We start from the raw sequence: 23053 nt of genomic DNA on the forward strand, positions 1-23053 counted from the left end.
ATTAATAAAGTACCATTGCATAGCTCTGAAGTCAATATCTATTCTGTAGCATCATTTATCGTTATCTTATTCAGATAAAATAAAGTGATCTGGCTCACCCTGTCAGTGTTTCCTGTGAGTTCAGAGTCGAACAGTGTTTTGAAAATTTATGAATGCAACTCCTTCCACATGCACAACCACCCTTTCTATATCTATCAATGTGGGTAATCAATCCAAGTTTACATTGATAGGAGTCTTCTTTCTACTCGCATTTTCTGGTTCCATCATTTACCGAAGTATCAATAACATCTTCAATTTTGATTTAATTTGTCGAGTAATAACTGACAATTTTAATCTTACTTTTACATAAAAAACATCTATAAGTTGAATCAGATAGATAAGGGGCGTGATTTATCTCACAGAATTTACAAGCTCAATTACAATGATTGAGGAACTTTGAAAATAGTGATAATTAATTGATAGTAAACAGCACATGCTGAACTCAATCTAAAGGCCTGCTTTGCAATGAATTTTTGTTCAGCTAAATAGAAAAAGAAACTTGGGATTTATTATGGAAGAGTTCACTAAAATTGCTTTAAACTACTAGAGCAAAGAGAATGATTGGGTTTTCTCTGTGACTAGAGCAAGTGTGAAGTAGGTTTCCTAATATTTATTCAACTTTACCATAGGAATTACCAGTTCTTTCAGGATTTTTGTTTCTGATCAGCAAAAAAGAATACATTAATTGGAAAGCAGGCCTCAAGTTTACTGGTGGTATCATTTTAGAAAGTGACCACTGAACATTCAAGAAGAAGAAAACAGGATATAAATTCAAATCAAAACACACATTTAAAAACTTCATTAAGCGTCAATTAATAACAAAACTATTTTATTATCTTTCATCAAAAATACATAAGAAGCATATCGATATTATATTCAACAATATAATGTGTGGGTCAAGTCCGCACCCAGAATTTGAAGTGTGCCGAAATTGTTAAATTTTGTCTCTTCCTACCTCACTTATCACTTCCTACCAGTCACTGGCCATCAATATTAGATTTAAAAAGCTAATTCATATTAGAAAATCACAGTAAACAATGCAGATAACAGTGTCGATTGACATATTAAACAAGACTTATACATGGACATCACAAATCGAAAATTCATCAGATTTAAGGTTAGGTTAGGTTAGTCAGAGCTAAAGATGGACGTGTTCCTTTGTAATATACTATAACTAATAATTTGCTGATAATACACCAAACAATCTTGAAATAATATCAATTGTATTTTGTTCAACTATTGTATTTAGTTATGTATTCAATTATGTAAAGTAACGTAAGTTGTTGAGAAGTGAGAGTATTTTCCGGTACATTATCTCTGTATCTTCATCTCAATCTTCAATAGAACATAGCAACAATATCTTTGAAAATAGTTGCAGGAGAATACTTTTTCGTAAGCAGCTGGACAAGTTCGATAATATTTCGACTGACTCATGTCGATTGTGAGGAACGGAGGGCCACATAATATTGTATATTATGAGCAGAACAACATATATTGAGCAGAACAATGTTTCTCTCAACCATCTGTCCATAACTGGATTGAAAAAAGCAATATAAAGAACTCCGAGGCGGATTAGCAAACGTCATTGATTTCAATGACCGAATCTGTCTCGGAATTATTTAAATTGCCTTTGTCAATCCAGTTCTCATCCTCGAGTCAAAGCCAGTTATGCCACCCCAACCAAAGTTGTTTAGAGTAAAGTGGATTTGATCAATTAAAGATGACAGATAAATTAACAAATGGTCAAGACAATAGCTGAACCGATGAAGTTGTTGTTTAATGTTCAAGTTTAAAGTTTGAGACATTTCACTCTTATTATTTCATTCCTACTTCCTCTATTTTGGTATTTTTTGTAGGAACAGATTCTTCAATATTGGTTACGGTAATAGTATTATGCTGCAACTCAATTTTCCCCATGATCATGTATGAAAACAATTTCTATTCTATCCTCTCAAAAACAATCATAAACATATTCCTGCTCATTTCATGTAACTATAACAATTTGTTAATATAACAACTGTTTGCATACCTCAAACTTGGAGTTAATCTCTTAGATTCAAAATTTTGAGGCTAATTTCATCTTCAGCTAGAACCAACCCAACCCAACCCAACCAACTTTCCCACAAATTTAAGGTTAGGTTAGGTCTAACCTAACACTCTTGCCAAATAGAGTGGAGAAGGAGAGGCGTATCTCAATAGGTAGATTAAAAATTTAGAGGCCAACGATTTAGCGTGTCGATGCAATCTGGTGGTAAATGTTGTTGGTGATGGTGTTCGGGTTGGGAAATGTTTGTCTGTTCAGTTGGCAGCACCGCTCAGTGCTTCGTGGAGGCAGACCTGCTGCTCGGGTGTCAGCTGCGCTACGCACGCCTGGAACATTTCGCCGCTTCCCTGCAAATAACAAATATTTTCAGTATATCAAATTCACAATGTAGTCTATAAAAAATGTAGGTATTCTAAAGCAGACAGAGATATTAGTAGCGGCTACTAGCTAACTACTAAGAGAGTTTCTAGGGTCTGCAGCAACTCCTCCATGCGTACAGGGAAGCTTCCCTTGCATGAGAGTATTTATTGTCAAGAATTGAATGTATATAATATTCATAATTGTATTATTTATTATTATTAGTTTATGCTCTAGATGATTGACTATTATTTTTTATGCATTGTTTTTGGCAATAAAGTTTATTATTGTTATTATTATTAATTGAGAACGTCCGAAACTCGAAAATACATGGCATTTTCATTTCAGCTTTCCCGTTGAATCTAGTGGACACTAATGATGCCCCTGTGTGCAGGATGCTTCAAATGATACCTCATCAACTTTGTGGTCATCTTTACTGCATAGACGAGCTGCAGTAGTCTTCAGTAGACACAAAAATCAGTTTAAAATCAACTAATTTTCAATTTATAGAATATTTCACAAGGAATCACTTGAGTCGATTTGAATGTAATATAATGATGAATTGAATGAGCAATGAATTGATGTCTTAAATTACAGATGAAATATTTCAAAAACTTCGCCGACTTATATGGACAAGGTTTATGAGTTGTTTTCTCAATTTCAACATTTCCTTTCTATGGCGGCCGTCAAATACAAGAGTTCTAGTTAGATTTCTCAATGATAAAAATAAATTATTATAGTTCATGAATTAGTTGTAGATAAATTGACAGTATATTTAGTTTCAGTATGAATTTAATAGAATACTATGTATGATGAGCATCTCTCTCTCTCTCGCGTACTACTATTTATTCGGTTCCTTAAGCTGCGTACACATATTCGCGCATCCAACCCGCACCGAGCACGCTCCTCCCTCGTACCGCCCTCGTTCCTCCATCGTACCGCAGTAGCTCCGCCTCCGCTCGGCAGTCGCACCCATCATGAACGTTACGGAAGATGTTAGATCTTCTCGCGTTCCCCGGTCGAACCACTGTTGTTCCCCGGTCGATCATCAAACGCTCTGCTGGAGTGACGTTCGGTTGCGGAGCAGAGCGAAAGTCTGTACGCACCTTTAGAACTCAGGAAAGGTGAAAGAAAGAGATAGTCATTTCAAAGAGTATCACTTTGTAGCACAGAAACAAAAAATGTCCACACTAGCCCTGTGCGGAATAGTTTCTCGAGTGCAGAAAATGATAGAAATGCATTCCAATCCACTTTGGGGCCGTTTGCACTAAATTGTACAGTAGGTACCAATTCAGACTGGATCAAATCAATATAAAGTTTCATTTTGAAATTAAACCACTAGTTGATTCAATTTATTCAATTTATTTCAAGCTTGCATTGAAAATGGATTTTAGAAATGTCTGCAGCCACAAAACTAAAATTTTAGTTTTAGTACGATCCGGCAGGCGAGTGCGCAAATTTGTGACAAGTGCATCAAAGAATGCACCCACCTGCAGCTGACGCACGATGATCAGCATGCGCTTGGCTACGTCGCTGCCGGGCGCCACCGCCTCCTTGGCGAAGGCCTCAGCCATGATGGCGACCAGACGGGGCAGGTTGGCGTTGTTGGCGCCCAGGATGACAGGGTGGTTGGCCTCCATCAGCTCGCACAGGTAGTCGTACACGTGGGGCGCCTCGTCTGCGTCTTCCCATACCGGCAGCCAGCTTAGCCTAGACACACAACACACACATTAGTATATGCACAAATTAGATTCATACTACCAATAGTCTTCCAAACACATTATACTGAGGTGTAGCTTACAATAGTGAGGTTCACGTAACAATGGCAGTGGAGAAAGAAAGGTGAACATTGTTGCCTAGCCACTGTCTTCTATAGAAGATAGCTGAGGCAAGGTTGTCATATTCACTCACTACTTATTCTTGTTTAAAATAATCAAGCCTATTTTATTTGCCTATAACTAATATTAATATGAAAATGTGTGATGTTCCATTCTATTTTTAATTTTAAGAACACCAACACTATCCTAATTATTTATAGTTAATCAAGATATGTCTCTAGTCTGTTTTAGAAGTCTACAGATAATGTAAAGAAACAAACATAGACGCGATAGAGTGGATCTTGGAGCAGCAATACCGATTATTATGCATAAAGATTATTTATTGAATTCCACTTGTCAATAAGATTGTCAAGCATATTGATTGGATATTGAATTCTACTTGCCATTCAGATTGTTAAACATATCAATTAGATATTGAAATCCACTCGCCATTCAGATTGTTAAAAATATTGATTACATATTGAAATCTACTTGTCATTCATATTGATTAGATATTGAAGTCTACTAATTGTCATTCAGTATAAGTGCTACTCACCAGTGTGGTAGAATTTCGTCCCTATTGATGGCGGAGTGGTTAAACCTGAGTATTTTGGTGACTGCTGACACAGCGTTTTCTGTCGGGTGAACGTATTCGGGTGCTTTCGCTTCGGCGTCATTTATTACTTCAACTAATCTCGGAATGGCTTCAGCACACGTCGCTATAATAAAAGAAGACATTCACAATCAAATTTATTTTTGAAAATAAATAAAAATGAGATGACAAGCATGATAGATATGTTTTTTCCAAGATTTATTTCATTTGGGTGTTTTATCATCTAAAATTGTTTGAACTATAACGGTATTTTTATTGAATACGCGATAATCAAGAAATGCACTATAACGGTATTTTTATTGAATACGCGATAATCAGGAAATTCAATCGGTTCAAAACATATTGTGAATGATTTAGTATTTCTCCATGACGAATAAAGCAAAAATAAATGTTGTCAACTACTATTTAATTTACAAACTTTTGTGTAACAGAACAAAAGTTCATGGCTGAAGATGTGACATAGATGTGGATGAGATAGCTGGTTGAACCATGAAACCAGGTTCTGTTATAAGTTTGAATATTAGATAGTTGTTGACAAAATTTACTTTGCTTTGATCCATGATTAATGGAATAATATCAATGTGTTCTCATCAATTGGTCAATTTTCAAAAAACTGTCAGCTCTAGAGGTGTCCACTGTATATAGTTCAACATTTCCTTTGCCAATCAGTATATGAGTCAGTAGATAGGAGTCATAGCAGAGAAGATAAGGTAGCTGAGAGTATTGAAAATAATGCATGTATTTAAATGTGTGACAATATTGGAGCGGCAAAGGTAGGGTAGAAGGTAGAGGGAAGAGGAGACAGTTAGATACATACATTATTTAAACACATTCTACCTTCTACATTCTACCCTCCACTCGAGGTTTGAATCCTGGCCCGGGCAAGATAGTTCTCCCGGGTTTTGAATGGACACGTTAAACTTTCGATCCCCGCTGCCTAAAGCTGGCCACTAACGGTAAAACATACACAGTTAGACATACTTACAAGTTCATGCACACATACAAGTTCATCATGCTTTTTTGCCATCAGCGAGAGGCTTCTAACATAAAATGAACAAACGATAACAATAAATAAACCACTGAAAAATTACAAATTATGATAGAAAAATAATTTTATCTCAAATAGAACAGCGAAGAAAAAGTAAACAAAAGGAAATAGGAGATACAAGATCCTAACCTCAAACAATATTTTACTTGAAGCCTTTCGCTGTGATGACGCAAAAATTTATGACGTCATGTGTACCATGCATGTCCTACCGTTAGTGGCCAACCTGATACTGTCTATTATAATATTAATGTTTTGGCCGGGTAATAGTGTAAGAAGGGCACAGTATGAAAGACTACCAGCGTCGCATAGCTTCTCTTAAAACAACTACACGGGCAATCGGCTTGAGTTAACGGAGAAATTTGGAGCATGAACGACCTATATCATGAGATATCTTCTTATGCTAACTTTTCTCTTTATTTATTTAGCGTATGGCAGTATACACAACACATTTATGATCACAAAATTCGAAAAAAAAGAAAACAATAGAAAATTCATATATAAAACGAATGAAAATATCTTAGTCACTTTTGACCTGGAAATTAGAGGCATGCTTCCAGGGTATTTAAGTAGGCTATTGATGCTGGTTTAGCCACCAGGAAATCTTCATGTGCACCCGTGTATGCTGATCTGGGACACTCCTCCACTATGTGTCTCACAGTCTGGACTGCTCCACTTCAGCTTTTCTCTTTGGTTTGAAGTTACTGGTGTCGTTACCACAGAGAAGGATAAAAGGATATCCTTTTTACTGTTGCTTACCGGCAAATGCGGGTCCGCCAAACTGGCCGAGCACACCGCAGCCGTAGACGGCCGCCTGCCTGACTTCGGGTGACTTGTCTGTGACCAATGCCAGCATCGGCTGCAGAAACACTCCCTGGTACTTGGCACACGCCGCCCCGCCAAACTCTATCACGTCGTCAAACACGCACAGTGCCCACTGGTGGTCTGACCACGACCTAAAACAACACACAAATTAATCATAATCAATCGAACAATGAATTCATTTGCCAAAAAAAGAAAAAAATTACAAGAAATAAAGAATTGTATTTAGTCTATTGATAATTATTAGTAAACGAAAATCCAAATTGAATGCTATAATCACCCCGAAGACTTTTGCTACTGCAAATATTGACAACAGGGTAAACAGCTAGATGGGAATTCGATGAGCGCTAATATTCAAAAATTATTTGTCAGTCCGGGAATCGAACCCTGTTGTCAATATTTGCAGTAGCAGAAGTCTTCGGGGTGATTTAGAGCATTTAATTTGGATTTCAATTTAATAATAATTATCAATTCATTAGCATTTGAATAATTGTGTAATATCTCAGTAATTTCCATCTTTAGTCTGTTGGTTCTGAATCTCACAGTTCTGTTAAGGCAGACTTGAAAAAGTATGCGGTTTGAACAAATAATATCTGAAACAACATAAGAAATTCCCAGTTGCACGTACGTTCAATCAATTCAACTGTGATATTAAAAACCACAAATGCAAATTTGTGAAACGCATGACGTTTATAATCGGAACCGCCGTTTATAATCGGCGGTTCATAACGGTTAATTTTAATAGTCGTACATGCAACCGGGCTCAAGTCATGGTCTATTGTATGGTTAACTGAGAGTTTAACAAACTGATATCGTATGACATAAGATATTTCAAGTAAATAATATGAGGAAAGCATATTGAGGTGGTCTGTTGTTAATTTTCATGCTAGTTAGTGAACCTTTTACGTACACAAATTTTGTTAGCAGTATATACGTATGACTGACTACATATTACAGAATATGAATCTATAGCCTAATCTAAAAAGATTTCTTCTAAAAAGACTAAAAATTACCTATAGGTAATAGTTTAAGTTAGTATTAATAGATAATAATTCAAGTTACCTATAGGAGCAGAACAATTTATGCCCTCTTGAATAACTTAAAATTTCAACTTCATTGCATCTCAAATGAAGGAATAATTAATCACATTCAATTACTGGTTGATGATAAATTAAATCGATCAATTACGAGTTGATAATAATGAATTGAATTGATCAATCACCTGTCAGCACCGAGCATTTTCACGAAATGTTCCACAACCTGGTCGAAGTATGGGAAAAAGTCAGCCTTGTAGGCGGTGAATAGGGCGTGGATAATATCAGCCACCTTGCTTAGAATATATACATCGTCGCTGTCTTCATCAAGTAGTTGTTCTTCCACTACCTGAAAACATACAACAATATGTACAACAACCAAATATTGTACAATAGAAATGTGAAAAGTTTACACTAGACGCAGATATGCTGTGGAATTTCTTTTCAATATTTAGGTGAAATGAAAATGATGCTGTCGTTACATATGTAATGTATTTACAAGATGATGCCTTTAGTGTATGAAACTGATTTGGCTTGAATTACAAATTGAAGTGACACCATATTTTTCAATTTACCTGAATATGAAAATTTCCAAAAATCGTATCATTGTTCATTATTAACTACAAATCAAGTGGAGAAGTCAACTTTACTTCCATTATAAAATAGAGATGTAAAAATTCGTTCTAGTAATTTCATGAATTTTTGCACGAAGCCTTCTAGAATCGATGCCTAGTCCACACTCTCGCCAAGTTGCTGGCCAAAGTTGGTCTTGCCATGCACACTGCAAAGTGACCATTTGTGGATGCTAGGCTGGTCACTCGCCTTCGCTCGACAAAAATTGAAGCAATGGCAAGAGAAAGCCAGTGAAGGCGAGCGCTGGCAAAGCAGCCCATCCACACTTTCGCGCTCGTCGTCATTCGTACGCACTTTGGGAGAGTGTAGTTGCGGCATGAGAGCAATAATGTTGATTCTATCAATACTATTGTAGGAGTGTTTTTTACGAATAGTTTATACAAGTGAAACTATTCGCTTAGATCGTCTCCATGTTATTTTCAGCCTGATGTGATATTGATTGAACGATTGAATCAACCAAATTAGCACAAGCTAAATTATCGGTATTTTTCAATATCTGGTACTGGTAACACTGGAACCACTAAAACAATTTTAGACGAGAATACTCTATTGATTAATCAGTACACTGGAAGGTAGAATAGGGTAGGGTAGAAATTTCTACCTTCTAAATTATATAGAAGAGATAATTCTATTGATAGATCACGACTGGAAGATCTCTGTTATAAATTCCATAATTCAACTTTCAATTTCACAAAAGTAGTTGTATGAATATTGTGAATTACGATGCTGAAATACATGATTTGAAGCTGAACATTCAGTTGATCAACTTAGAATCGGTTGACTACAAACTGAGTTTCTTATGCTAAGATAATTCTAACCTAATTTATTTTTGTATGGAATTTTAAATCTTGTTACCTCGTCATAGTCTTCGTCTTTTCTCTTTTCTAACCGTTCGACGGCCCGATTGAAGTGCTCCTTTAGAAGTTTGTCTAGAATTTTCAGAACTTCCTGCATTGCCTCTTCCGTTAAACATCCGTTGCCCAGGAATTCTATACACTGTTCAACACAAAATACATTTGAAAGTTACAAATGAATAATTCTAAATGGATCATTAATTAAAAACGAACGCAATCATAACATTTTTCTCTGTGGAAATCGAGAATTTCTAACTTGTCACCAGTAGATAATTTAGGGAAGAGGTTTGACTGACAAGTGGTAGCGCTATTAAGCAATCGCTTAGATAAGTTAAGAATCATGAGCCTGCCACTCTCGTTGGAAGGGTGACACTTGAGCAAACTCCTCTGTATATGATTCATGAGCTGAAAGAACGTCCGGTGGTTCGGAACCCACCTCAAACTGTAGGTTCACTCATCTCTCATCATCATCATCATCCGCCTTTTTACCCAAGCACAAGCCTAGAGCTTATGTGGCATCATCCTCAGGAAAAAAGCTTCCCAAAACCTGTTGCACAGCCTTGAAAAATTTCGAAAAGATTTTGGTTTCATTGGAAGGACACAAAATCCAGGGTTGAAAAATAAACTATGGTCCAGTTTAATAAAATGTATTACAACAGGATCAGTCGGCTGATGTTTAAAACTCGCAATTTTAATTGATGTAATATTAAGTATACTAGCCTTAGTTACGATATTCTCGAGTAGCGATATATTATGTGTTATGAATAAACTTTGGTAAAATGTTAGAAACAAACCTTAGCTAGGGAATACATGAGTTCTGTGATAACATCGTCCTCTGGTTCTGTGTCGATGGCCTTGATCAGTTCGGGACAGATAAACTGCCACATGCCTTGCACAAACTGAGCACCTACAACAAAAACAAACAACTTCAATTTGACGAAGAAAACATCTGAAATACACAATGAGAGAATGTGAAATAATAACAATATAGTATTTGAAATGATTCCGCTTGAGATATAGGCCAAAATTCAGCAATTATATTCTGTAATGAATTCAAAACTATATTAAAAAGAGTGTTGAATTTAGAGCTATACATGATTTGAGTTAGGAAAGTACAGGAAAACTACTGTATTGTGATCCTTAGGAAAGCAATGCTTGAGAATAGTTTCATGATAAACAAACACCTATTTTTCATGAATTAGGTATTTCATCAGAGTCCTCTAATACGCTATACCTTAATGAGTGGTTGACGCATCCCTTATAGCAAGTGGTTTATTGAACATTTCTAAGTGGTTCACGGCCCTGTAAGTGCAGGTTTCATTTCATTTTGAGTTCATGAGAATTTCATAAGATGGATATTTTTTTTATTTAGACAATTTTTCAATCTCATTAAAGTTAAGTAAAAATAGCCTTATATGCCTCCCAAAGTAACACTATACTATTAATAAAACACTCTTACATAGTGTCAGAGACAAGAAATATAGGCTTACGCTTATCCTTTATCTATGATAGTGTTCTTATGAAGAAGCAAATATTTATAACCTGTTGAAAGGACTTGGTCTTGAGGTAAATATCAACAATCTAAAACCTTTTCAATAACGCAATAACCCTAATCAATACTACTTTAATATCTAATTAATACTACTTATTAACACAACAATATCACATCCTGAATATCACACAATTTAGCAAACACAACCTAACATTAACGGGATCTAAGAAAACTATGCAACCGTCTAGTAAGCCCGAGTACTTACTTACTCGGAAAGTAAGAGTGTGCTTACTTAGTTTTAAAAATATGATACATTTCATTATTTGCTATATCTATAATTGTATTGACGAAGCAGACATTTTTGTGAAATCTGTTTATATTCGAGACCCTTTTCTATGTACAAACCAAGACAATGATCATAAATTTAAAATAACTTATCAACCATCTAAATTCGGCAGACATTTTAAATTCTGTTTCTCTCCCAATCATTGGTTTCCCAATTTGTGTGCATAGATGATTATCACTATCGTATATCTCACCAAAAACAGTTTCTGAAGTAAATAAAGAATTTGAATACCTTTGATCTGCGCACACTCGAGCAAACATGGCATGCTCTGCGCAGCTGCCGTTCGAACTCCGTCGTGGAAGTAGAACTTGAGCATAGGCACCATGAGTTTCACCACCTGTTCTGCATACTCAGCAAATCCCTCCTTCAGTTCACGCGCGTAGCAGACCAGCATCTCGCACGCTGACGCCTTGTCTTCAAGACCTGGACACACCACACATGACAAGGTTAGCGAATTCCTCAATTCAATTAAATTTATTTCACCAAAAACACAAAAATAATCCAAAGTTGTGACAGACAAAGACAATAATTATTACACTAAGGGCCGATTTCCGAGCTAGGGACTTAGCTAAGTTCTAGACTTTGAAAAGCTGGAGTTAGAAAATTGGATTTCCGAAATGGGGCGTAGTCGTAGTTTTTATGATAATCTATATTATGTCATTTCTATAATAATTGGAAACGTTTTTCCTTGACGAAATTAAACATTCCTAAATAATTCAAAATAGCTGAAACTTAACACTATTTTCTCTTCATTTTATTTTGTGTTCAATTTTCTAGTTTTACGAAATTAAATTTAAACGTGGACTGCGACTACGCCCCATTTCGGAAAGCCAATTTTCTGACTCCAGCTGTTTAAAGTCTAGAGCTTAGCTAGATCCCGAGCTCGGAAACCTGCCCTTAATAGCTATATTAACTATCTTATTCTTATAATTGTCGTAGAAACTAATTTTCCAGAAAATAATATGCTGTGGTGAGAAACCAATCTGAGAAAAATATGCTACAGTGAAATTCACTTCAACTGTTAGCATTGAAAATATTTCACTTAATTCTACGTTCTCAATTGAAACTGGTTCACTCAATTGATTCTACGTTCTTCATTGAAACTGGTTCACTGTCTACCTTAAAAGTCCAAATTTCATTTTCAATTAATTCTACGTTTTTCATTGAAACTGGTTCACTGTCTACCTTAAAAGTCCAAATCCTAACCGACGACTGTATTAACGACTCTAGTCTACTGTCTACTATTTAAGTTTATATAATTATGTCGACTATAGAAGCTACAACAACCAATACAGCGCATCGTAGGAGTTGGAATGACTATTTCTGGAAATTATATTTATTATTTTTTGCAATGAAGCACAGATCTGGAGAGAAAACTAAAAAAAAATTTTATTAGAGAAAAAAATATTTTTTTCGATTCTACGTTCTTCATTGAAACTGGTTCACTGTCTACCTTAAAAGTCGAAATTTTTTTTAGAGGAAATGAAATTTTATTTTCAATTGATTCTACGTTTTTCATTGAAACTGGTTCACTGTCTACCTTAAAAGTCCAAATCCTAACCGACGACTGTATTAACGACTCTAGTCTACTGTCTACTATTCAAGTTTATATAATTATGTCAACTATAGAAGCTACAACAACCAATACAACGCATCGTGGCAATTGGAATGACTATTGCTGGAAATTCTATTTATTATTTTTTTTTACAATGAAGCACAGATCGGGAGAGAAAAACTAAGAATACCTTGTAGTATTCTCTCCCAAATTTAGGTAACATTAAAATGTCCGAAATGAGGTTATGTCTTCTAGATTTCCACAAAATTTTCAGTCCAAAAATATTCATACAAACCATTCTTTTGAATTTAGATGTTCCAGATACCAAAATAAATTAATTGAAAAACCATTTGATTCGACTGACCAGCGGTTCGAATGCCAAAGTTCTGTTGCTCGCCGAGTGACACAAACTGCCAGTCGATGTCACCGGAAACGTCGTCCATTTCGTCGTTGTCGACCAGGGCCACTTCCGGTTTGAGGGAGGCCGTCCGCATCACCGGACCAATCACCAGTGGCAAGTACTGTTCGAAGCGCTTTCCTACAAACAAAAACACAATAAATTAAAACTAATCTCTAATTTGAGGTTCAATTTAAATCTTAATTCGAGAATAATTTTCAAATATACAGTAGAACCTCTGTATGACGAAATCGATTATCCCGAGAAAAAATTCGCTGTAGAGAGGTATTCGTTATCGAGAGGTTGTTCTCTAAAGAAAACTGGCATGATCTTATGGATCTTATAATAATCACTAATTAAATGAATATGGTGCATAAAACATAACATCGAGAACGTAGAGTGACATTTTGGGAAATGTCACACATTTTACAAAATTGAAATGTATGACAAAAGCATGATGGGAGGATGGGAAAATCCAGCATTCCCTTTCCTTCATTCATAAATGGCGAGTTCTAACAATCGAAATAAGTGACAGAAGCAAGGATGAGAAAGTCCAGTCGTTTACCTGCCTGCTCTACGAATGAATTCTTGGAATTCTACATTTCCAGTAACTTGCATTCAATTTCCGACATGTGTTTCAACCTGTATTGACTGTCTACCACCCTCATGTGTTTCAATTTGTATTGACTGTCTACCACTCTATCTTCTTCCTACCTGAATTGCCATTATTTTTAGTCTAATTGACCTTTCTGCTGAAACTAAACAATTCCTTGAAAATGACTGTCTGGTTCCTATACACACTACATTTTGTATGTTGAAGTGAAGAGAAAACTTTGTTGTTGAGAGGTCCGAAATTCGTTAAATAGAGGTAAATAAACAGCCAAAACTCTAAAATGTCATAGGACCAGGTAAAAATTCGTTGTGTAGAGGATTTCGTTAAGTGGAGGTTCGTTATAGAGAGGTTCGACTGTATATCAAAAATATCTATAGGCCTATAAAGACGTGTAATGAACAGTCAATATCGATAGTCATTCGATATATGATCAGTTTTTTCAATTTATTTTCGAAATACATTATAGGCCTACATGAATATGAAATATAATATACAACATTTATTTTGGAATCCCCCTACTAGACTATCCATCTGTGTGGGAGGATTTTTATCGATCTTCAGGCAGTCAAATGTCTCGTATAGAATATAAAAAATATAAATTTAAAAAGTTTAAAATTAATAATGTATCATTTTTAAATGCTGATATTTTTGTTGTATTTTTCGAGGAAATAAGTTTGATTTGATTCCATATCTAAAGGCCTATAAAAGCTGTCAATATCTTCAATCATTCGATATAATATGATAAGTTATATAATCTTCAGGAAGTCGGTCTAATGTAACGTATTGTAAAGTTGCTGTCATGTCGTAGTCAGTCAATGAACTTCTATGAATTATATTAGTATTCTCATTTCATCTAGTTATCATAACATGAAGAAAATATATTGCAATCAAAAACATCTAAAGAGTACAAATTCCAAAAATTTAAATAATTCGTCCAATGCATGTGGCGGGTACTGTTCGAACAGCTTTAAAAGATAACACAACAAATCGAAACAAATCTCTAATTCGAAGTTCAATAGTTGATGTTCAACCTAAGTTTAGTTTTCATCGGAAATTACAAGTGTATTGTAAGAATACTTTTATTTATTGCAATGGAACTGAATCAATAGTTGATGTGTAATTGGAAATTATTGGTCGATTGGAGTTCTGATCGGAAACTTCAACTGTTTCAAACAATGAATTATAAGTATTGTTTCTCATGCACATTTACATGAATTTCAAACTTGAAACTACTATATTATTCCATTCGAAGCTTACCCAAGATTTTACAAATACGAGCCCAGGCTGAAATGAGATAGGAGGTCTGTGGATCATCATCGGGAAGGTCTCCTTCAGTGTGAGTTTTCAACAACATGTCCATTATTTCACTAGCATCGTTCATAAACTGAAAAAAATGTGAAACAATAACAGTTCAAGTATAGACCAGATAAATATTGACTAATTCTATTACAGGGATCATAACCATAAACCATTAGGCCTATTTATTTATTCCTTTCAGTTTTGCTACTCATCGAAAACTTCCCTCTTCATGAAATTCCAACATTCGTACAAATATTTATATTTGCAGTTGAAACTGTTCGGTAGTCTTGACTATTGCATTTAATCCCGAATTTGAACAATACATGCTGCACCAAGAGCAAGAACATCCCCTGGATGTCATTTGAAACAATGAAAACCAGGAGCCATCTCGTGCGGAATCTATATCAATAGTCAAGAGATGAATAATGTTCAAAGACTACTTCAATGATTATTTCGGTTCATCAAACCAAACTTTTCAATAATTTTGAATACAAGAAAAACTTTATTAAGTCAAAAGGAACGTTGTTACAAGCCAAAAATAGTCCAAATCATAATTGGTTATGATTATGATGAAGTTCATCTAATTCCTTAAAAACTAACATGCCAGAAACAATGTTTTATTGTTATTGAAGACATTGCATGATTAGTACGTATTCCATAAAGTTTTGAGCAATAGAATGATTTCTTACAAGTAACAAGGGTTGATGGAAATCATCTATTTAAACATTGCATTATTAGTACGTAGTCCTGAAAGTTATGAGCAACATGACTATGTCTTACATGCAACATCTTTATTTGAAATGAAATTTAAGATGGCGGCCAACTCACCTTTTCGGCCCCAACAGCCAGTCCAATCAAACTGACGCACTCTATCGTCTTACCACGCAGCATTTTCAGTTCATCTGTGTTGGCATTCATTATTATGTATTTAAGGCAGGGCATCAATCTGAAATGAGACATTTTTATGCTTACTTTTTGTAATTTATAATAAATCATTTAACAACTCTATCACAGAATCAGATTGAATTAATGCAGATCAACTGCTTTCCTGTTATGAGAAACTTTCATAGATTATTCCATGGTTTGGCTGGTCTGGTTGCATCAAGTTAATTCAGATTATTTAGATAAAAATGAATTAAAATAAATTCATGTCTATAGTGAGGTCCACGTTATAATGGCAGTGTTTAATTGACAATGGTATTGCTATCCTTGTCTATCATTCAACAAAGCGGATATCTCTTTCTCGTTTGCTCTGTTGCAAGATCGTCTTTTAACAATGTGGAATTAATAATTAACAACATATCTCATCTTAATTATGAAAATTCATATTGTGTGAATATTGAAATATATAATTTCTTGCTTAATAAAATATAATTGATTATTTTAAACGAGAATGGCCAGAAAATATTACATCAATAAACCTGTATCAGCTACCGTCTATAGAAGTTATTGACAAGACAGAGGATCGGCAACGTTGTTCTCGTATCTTTCTCCACTGCCAAAATAGCGTGGACCTCAGTATAAGCCTAAGTTCTTCAATCTATGTTAGCCATGCAATGAATGACAGACAATAACTCCAACATTCTTGAAAAATATAATTGATTATAACTTAAATAAATTTGATGATAACTAGGTATTATTTTGTAAACCTTGAATATTGTTATATTATTGAAAATGTATGAGAGAATAATATGTAATGTTCCTGAATTTATGAATAAACTCCTCTGGATGTGTCGTCCAACATCCAGATAAATTATTATTATTATTATATAAAAGACAACAGTTTTCAAGTGAACTCCGAACACGATAATGATTGTTCCCTTACCTATCATAGTAGGCCACAAACTGTTCCTCGGAAGTGTCGGCAACCGAAGCAATGGTTGTCACAACTTGTTCCAAAACGTGTTTTGTTCCTTTCTCAACCAACTGCAACATAACTTATTATTACAGCTTCAACATACCATTGAGAATATCTTATTCGTAATTCTACAAATCATGTTATACCCAACATTCATTACATTAATGCAAACAGTGTTATTATAAAAGCAAGTTCAGTAGACTATACACAGTACTGAATACATTTTAACTCAAGTAGGATGAGTTAATTCTCGTTCAGCATCAAGAAACGAGTAGACCATATTTAAAGAATAAACTTTTTATTAACTTTTTATAAAGTAAATATAATTTTCAAGTAATATCTTACGAGTCGTGTAAACCGTAAATTAACGCCTAGATTGGTGTGAATAAGCGCGAGTGAATAGCTCTATGGCAAAGCAAAAACCTGATTGAATGGTATTTAAGAAGATACTGTACACGTAAATATACAAGTTCACCTGATCCCAGACATGCCGTACTTTACTGTAGTACATTCAAAATAATGAGTTGTAAACATAAAGTTTGTTTCTCAACTATTCATTCGTTTAGAGAGAATCTCACTATAATGATTCCTTATAAATAACATAATCTATCTATACTATAATAAAGGAAAGAACTGGCTTATACACGTACGGAATAGGAAAATTATATGAATAAAAATAGAAATCTGAATACCCTTTTAAAAATTGTTTAGTCACAACATGTTTCGGCTATATGATGACATTATCAAGGGTACTCAGATTTCTATTTTTATTTATATTAAACAGTTGCCCTAAAGAAAAAAAACAATTTGATAGGAAAACTATTTTGACGCATCATCACGTCTGAACTACTGGACTGATTAACTTGAAATTTCGCATATAAGTTCTTAATTAACCGAAGCCTATAACCGGCCTATTTTCAAATTTTCAAGATTTCATTACGTCAAGGTTTCAAGTTTTAAAATAAATCCTTGCGGAGCACGGGTCTCCTGCTAGTTAATAATAAATATCAATGCTTTCAATTAAATCAATGCTGACAGTTCAAAGTGGATATCATTTCAATTGAAAAATTTTTAATTTTGAACTAAAATTGAACTTGGAACTTTTTGCAGTAAAACATAACCTACTTTTTTGGACATTATTAAAATTTGGGAATGGAATAGTTTTGGGCCGAGCTTGTTGTTCCTTCCCAATCATATTTTTATGATTTGTGATTGTATCTACGAATAAATAAATAAATATTGATTCCCTACAAATAACATCGAATCTTCCATAAATAGCATTAATGCTGCACATTCAAATTCTTAACAGTCTGAAGTGAATCACTATTTTCATATCTGCTTACCTCTTTGAATTTGTTGCTCGGCAAGAAGATGCCATTTTGTTGAATTCAGATTTTTAATAAAAATAGAGAAATTGTTGACCGTGTGTCTATGAGACCCAAACAAAACTATGACTGAGAATAAAAAAATCTGGAGAAAGGTAAAACATTGATTGACAATCAATTTCTGAGATGACTTTATTAGCTGACTTAGGCTAGGCGCACACCAGTTAGTCAAGAGAAGACAAGACATGATCAGACACGTTCAGTCACAATACTTCACATAGTTGCTTATGAAGACATGTCTAATTGCTATGACTAATCACTGTGAGTTGCGTCATAAGCAACAATGTGGAATATTGTGACTAAACGTGTCTGATCATGTCTCGTCTTGACTAATTGGTGTGCGCCTAGCCTAAGGCGGCATTAGCCGATACAGATTGATTATTCTCATTGAATCAACAATCAGGCATCACCAATACTTTTCAGGTGGAATCACTTGACTTATTCAGAGAACGAGTATTGGCTTTATTTTCGAACTCTATAATACTAGTAGTTCTGTAAACAATAGACCTCACGCAGTATTCTCATCCACAAGTACCTGATTGAAACTATAGACCTTATATGAAAATACAGCAATAGACTGGCTTCTCGACACATCTGTGTAATCACTTGTCAGCTGATTTATGATGAATAATTCTATGATGAATGAAAATAGTCTGATTTTTACTCCAATACTGGCGCATGAAGAAGGCTCCTTTTTCCTTTTATATTATCCTTGAAATGCAAAATTTTCAAAAACCTTGTATATACGTCGACGCGCAATTAAAAAAGGAACATACCTGTCAAATTTCATGAAAATCTATTACCGCGTTTCGCCGTAAATGCGCAACATATAAACATACAAACATTCAAACATTAAGGGCCGTTTGCACAGTGACAGTTTAAACTAAATTTCCTTTTAAACTGGATTGAATCCGTATCAAGTCTCGTTTGTTATAATGTGTTTCATTTTGAGTTTAAGCCACCAGCTGATTAAATTCAGTTTAAGCTTCGACTGTGCAAACGGCCCTAAGAGAAATGCCAAACCGTCGACTTGAATCTTGGACCTCACTTCGCTCGGTCAACTATTTTTTGCCAGATATATGTAATAAAATCTGAAATATACTGCAATATTCTCTAGTAGAGAATGAGGACAAAAAATGACACTGTTAAAACTAGATGAATAGGATAATTTTAATAAAGTCCTTTAATAACAAGGATAATGATGTGAATTATGGTGATGATGAATATTGACAAGGCTCGGTAGGAAGTGGTATTGAGGTGATTAATAATATTAAAAGAAATGGAATATAATATATGTACTGACCAGCATGAGCCTGTACCCTGGGGTTGTCATTATCCTCGAGCACCATCAACAGGCCGGGAATCACATTCTCGTGGAATTTCTTTTCGAAGGTTGGCGCAAAATCTGTGCTCATCTGACCAATCGCGTTACATGCTGCATACCTGTCAGAACAATCAATAAAGAAAAATAAATAAAATAGAAAACAACTTATCGAATTCATCAACTTAGAACCGACTTTAGAATTGGAACAGTTTTGGGCGTGAGCCTGTGGTACTTTTCTGTAAGTTGTGTAATTCTGAATGATTGAATAAATCAATAAATAAACTTCGAATAAAACTTGACTGGATTAGAGGGGATGCAACAGTCTATCAATTAAATTAAGATCCAAAATTGAAGAAGAAACAACTTATCGAATACATTAGCTTTAAATAAAACTTGACGACTAGAAGATAGAAGACTACTTAGGGTCAAAAAATAGTGAAGCGGCGAAGGTGGAGTGTAATAGATAAGGTAGCTGAGAGTGTTGAAATTAAGCAGGTCTTTTAAAGTCTTCTCCGCTTTCTACCCTACTTCTCAGTTCCACTATGTTCTGACACATTTTCTTACTCACGTATCAACCCATGTGTGCATTATGAGCGTGAGAATGCTTATTTATCAATCTGTTTCTTGGTATTCAAAACATAAAAATGACTCGACATACTGCAACTTCAATATTTTCATCTTTTTCCGTACGGTACTTCAAGCTATTGTCATGCCTCTTTTAATATTATGATAGCTTAGTATCTATGAAACGTTTTACTATTATTCGCAGCTTATTATACCATTTAAATTACTGATTTCAGCCAATACCGATAAGCCTATATCTAATCATATTATACGAGTTATATGATCATCTCGTAATATTAACTGTCCATTTTTAATTTTCATTAGAATAACCAATTATATTTTTTTCAATGATGAAATAATAAAATTTCATAATTGAATATTTTATTAATTATATTTCTACAAACCGATCTGGCAACGTTGCAGAGCTGGAAAATGATAGCGGTATTGATGGATGACAGACGAGGATAGCAACACTCATGTTAATCAAATACTGCCATTATAACGTGGAAGCTCACTATAGGTTAAGGTGCATTTTCGTTTGTGCGTAAATTTCCGCAGTCGACGACGACAAGCATTGTTGACATTCATATTGTCCAAATTTCAAGTGTGCTAAAGCAGCTGATCAAATAACTTTTATTACTTGTCTTTATTATCAAAGAATTAAACAATTCTAATAATATCAGCATATTGCCATTTAAAAGTATAAGCTCAACCTGCCCCATTAAAACATAATTGAACATAATCTTTCAAGTTATTTATAAAATTTTACCTGACACGTGGATGCGCGTCGCTGAGGAAGGAGAGCACTCCGTCCATGATCTGCGGCAACATGGCCTCCATCTGCTTGTGACAGCCCTCGCCTACGGCTGAGATGGCCATCAGTGCACCGTAGCGGAACTTCCAGTCCGGATTGGACAGCATCGACGGAATGTTGTTGACAATGTGCGGCAGAATAGTCTTGCCACCCAAACCGCATGCCAGACGGTCTAGTGCCGATTCGGCCACCACGTTGTTGCTGCAATCATACGGTTAGAAATTTATACGAATGGCCAAGGAATTGATACGAAACAGCCAAGGAATTGATACGGAACGGCCAAGGAATTGATACGGAACGATAAGAAATTGGTACGGAACGGTCAAGGAATTGATAAGTGACTATTATCTGTTGATACGGAACAATAAGAAATTAATACGAAACGGTTGAGATATTGATACGGAACTATTATAATTTGATACGGAAAGGTTAGCATTTGGTACGGAACTAAAATAAATTAATACGGAACAATAAGAAATTAATACCGAAGAATAAAATATGCAAATATACCCTATTACATGGAAAACCATAGTTGGCTAGGTATCTTCCTCTCTTTTTTTCTCTTCTCGAACACACCCAACCACAAAGCCCATGGTTTTTTATATTTGTAACATTTTATTGTGTTTTATTTGTTTCATAATTCTTTGTAATTTTGTTTTGTCTTGTTTTGTGTGTTTTTAATAAATTGAAAACGGTTTCATATTGAATGAGATTAGGATCATGGTTAGGTTAGAGTGAAGTAAGTTTGAGGTTGGATGAGGAAAGGTTAGGAGTTGGGTTTTTTTCTTTCAAATGGCAATATTCTAGTATTATTTAGAATTATTTTGAAATGTTGGCTAAATGATACGGAACAGTAGAAATCGATACGGTACAATATCATTATTTGATACGGAACGATACGAATTTGATTTGCTTTTAAAAGGCAATTTGCTAAAAAAGGCAATAGGCCTATGCTATTATTCAGAATTAAGATTTTCTCAAAAATGTGATACCGTGAATCTTAAACTGAATGGCTCTAACAATGAACAATTGAACAAAAAAGAGCAATGAACTAATAATTTCTCTCAGTACTTCAAGGACTGGTCAAAACAGGTACCACCGAACACTCCATCGTCTAGTGGATTTAGTGCTTGCGGAGCAGCCTAGTGAATCTGCATAACCGGGTCCAAAAGTAAAGTAACCGGGTTCAAACCCAGTTACTTTAGGTACTTGAAGAGCTGATTTACTCCCTGCAATCAACACGAGAGTTTCTTCTGTCACCATTCGGGTTCAAACCCAGTTACTTTAGGTACTTGAAGAGCTGATTTACTCCCTGCAATCAACACGAGAGTTTCTTCTGTCACCATTCTGTAAGTTGCCTATCTTGATGGTTTGAATTTTATTGTTGACTAGCTGGTAGCCTGTGGGTCTAATTTTATTAAAAACATGACAAACTGAAAACTTGACGTGCAATCTTAACGAATTTAAAATACACCTTTAACCATCCTCGGTAAATTGAAAATCTCTATGCAGAATTTCAAGTTGACCAGTTGAGTAGTTCAGACGTGATGATGCGTCATTCGAGAGTTTCCTATACCGTACGTGTATAAGCCAATTATTTCCTTTATTATTATTATTATTGATGAAGTGAACCTGAAGTTAACACCAGACTTTCTTCTGTGACCATTCTGTAAGTTGCCTATCTTGATGCTTTGAAATGTTGATGAAGTGAATCGCGTACCTGTCATTGTCGTCCTCGGCGACCTCGTCACTGACACTCCAGTTCTCGATCTCCTCGATGTCAGTCATCATCTTGAGTATGACGGGCACCAGGACAGGGATGTACTTGCCGGCCTCTTTGCGCATCATGGCCGGCGCAGTCTCTGCCAGGGTCACGATCACCTCCAAACCAAGATGGCGCCACGGGTCGTCCAGTGACTCGTTCGTCAGCACCTGTCAATATGATACGGAGCGATTGACAAATAATACGGAAGGTTAAAGAATGATACGGAACGATTAACATAAATTATATTGAACGGTTACAATTGATACGGAATGATTAACAAATGATACACAACGGTTAACAAAGTGATACGAAACGGTTAAAGAATAATACGGAACGATTAACAAAAATGATACTGAACGGTTACAATTGATACGGAATGATCA

At 35.1% G+C, this 23053-nt stretch overlaps 1 protein-coding gene across 1 annotated transcript in view; it reads right to left on the reverse strand.

The window, feature by feature from the left end:
* Nucleotides 1-827: 827 nt before the first annotated feature.
* The window catches only part of LOC111064460 (importin-5), a 32887-nt gene continuing 10661 nt past the window's right edge, over nucleotides 828-23053 (reverse strand). The window contains exons 6-21 of the mRNA XM_039440415.1: nucleotides 22626-22837; nucleotides 20861-21106; nucleotides 19440-19646; nucleotides 18162-18177; nucleotides 16786-16886; nucleotides 15789-15906; nucleotides 14919-15045; nucleotides 13016-13189; nucleotides 11328-11519; nucleotides 10053-10165; nucleotides 9260-9400; nucleotides 7960-8120; nucleotides 6675-6871; nucleotides 4814-4976; nucleotides 3931-4150; nucleotides 828-2430 (exon numbers count right to left, since the gene is read on the reverse strand). Coding sequence (XP_039296349.1) covers nucleotides 2338-2430; nucleotides 3931-4150; nucleotides 4814-4976; nucleotides 6675-6871; nucleotides 7960-8120; nucleotides 9260-9400; nucleotides 10053-10165; nucleotides 11328-11519; nucleotides 13016-13189; nucleotides 14919-15045; nucleotides 15789-15906; nucleotides 16786-16886; nucleotides 18162-18177; nucleotides 19440-19646; nucleotides 20861-21106; nucleotides 22626-22837 — 2481 coding nt within the window. The 3' untranslated portion in view covers nucleotides 828-2337. The remainder of the gene's footprint in view (nucleotides 2431-3930; nucleotides 4151-4813; nucleotides 4977-6674; nucleotides 6872-7959; nucleotides 8121-9259; nucleotides 9401-10052; nucleotides 10166-11327; nucleotides 11520-13015; nucleotides 13190-14918; nucleotides 15046-15788; nucleotides 15907-16785; nucleotides 16887-18161; nucleotides 18178-19439; nucleotides 19647-20860; nucleotides 21107-22625; nucleotides 22838-23053) is intronic.

Source organism: Nilaparvata lugens, chromosome 13, assembly GCF_014356525.2.
Source record: "Nilaparvata lugens isolate BPH chromosome 13, ASM1435652v1, whole genome shotgun sequence".
NCBI classification, from domain to species: domain Eukaryota; kingdom Metazoa; phylum Arthropoda; class Insecta; order Hemiptera; family Delphacidae; genus Nilaparvata; species Nilaparvata lugens.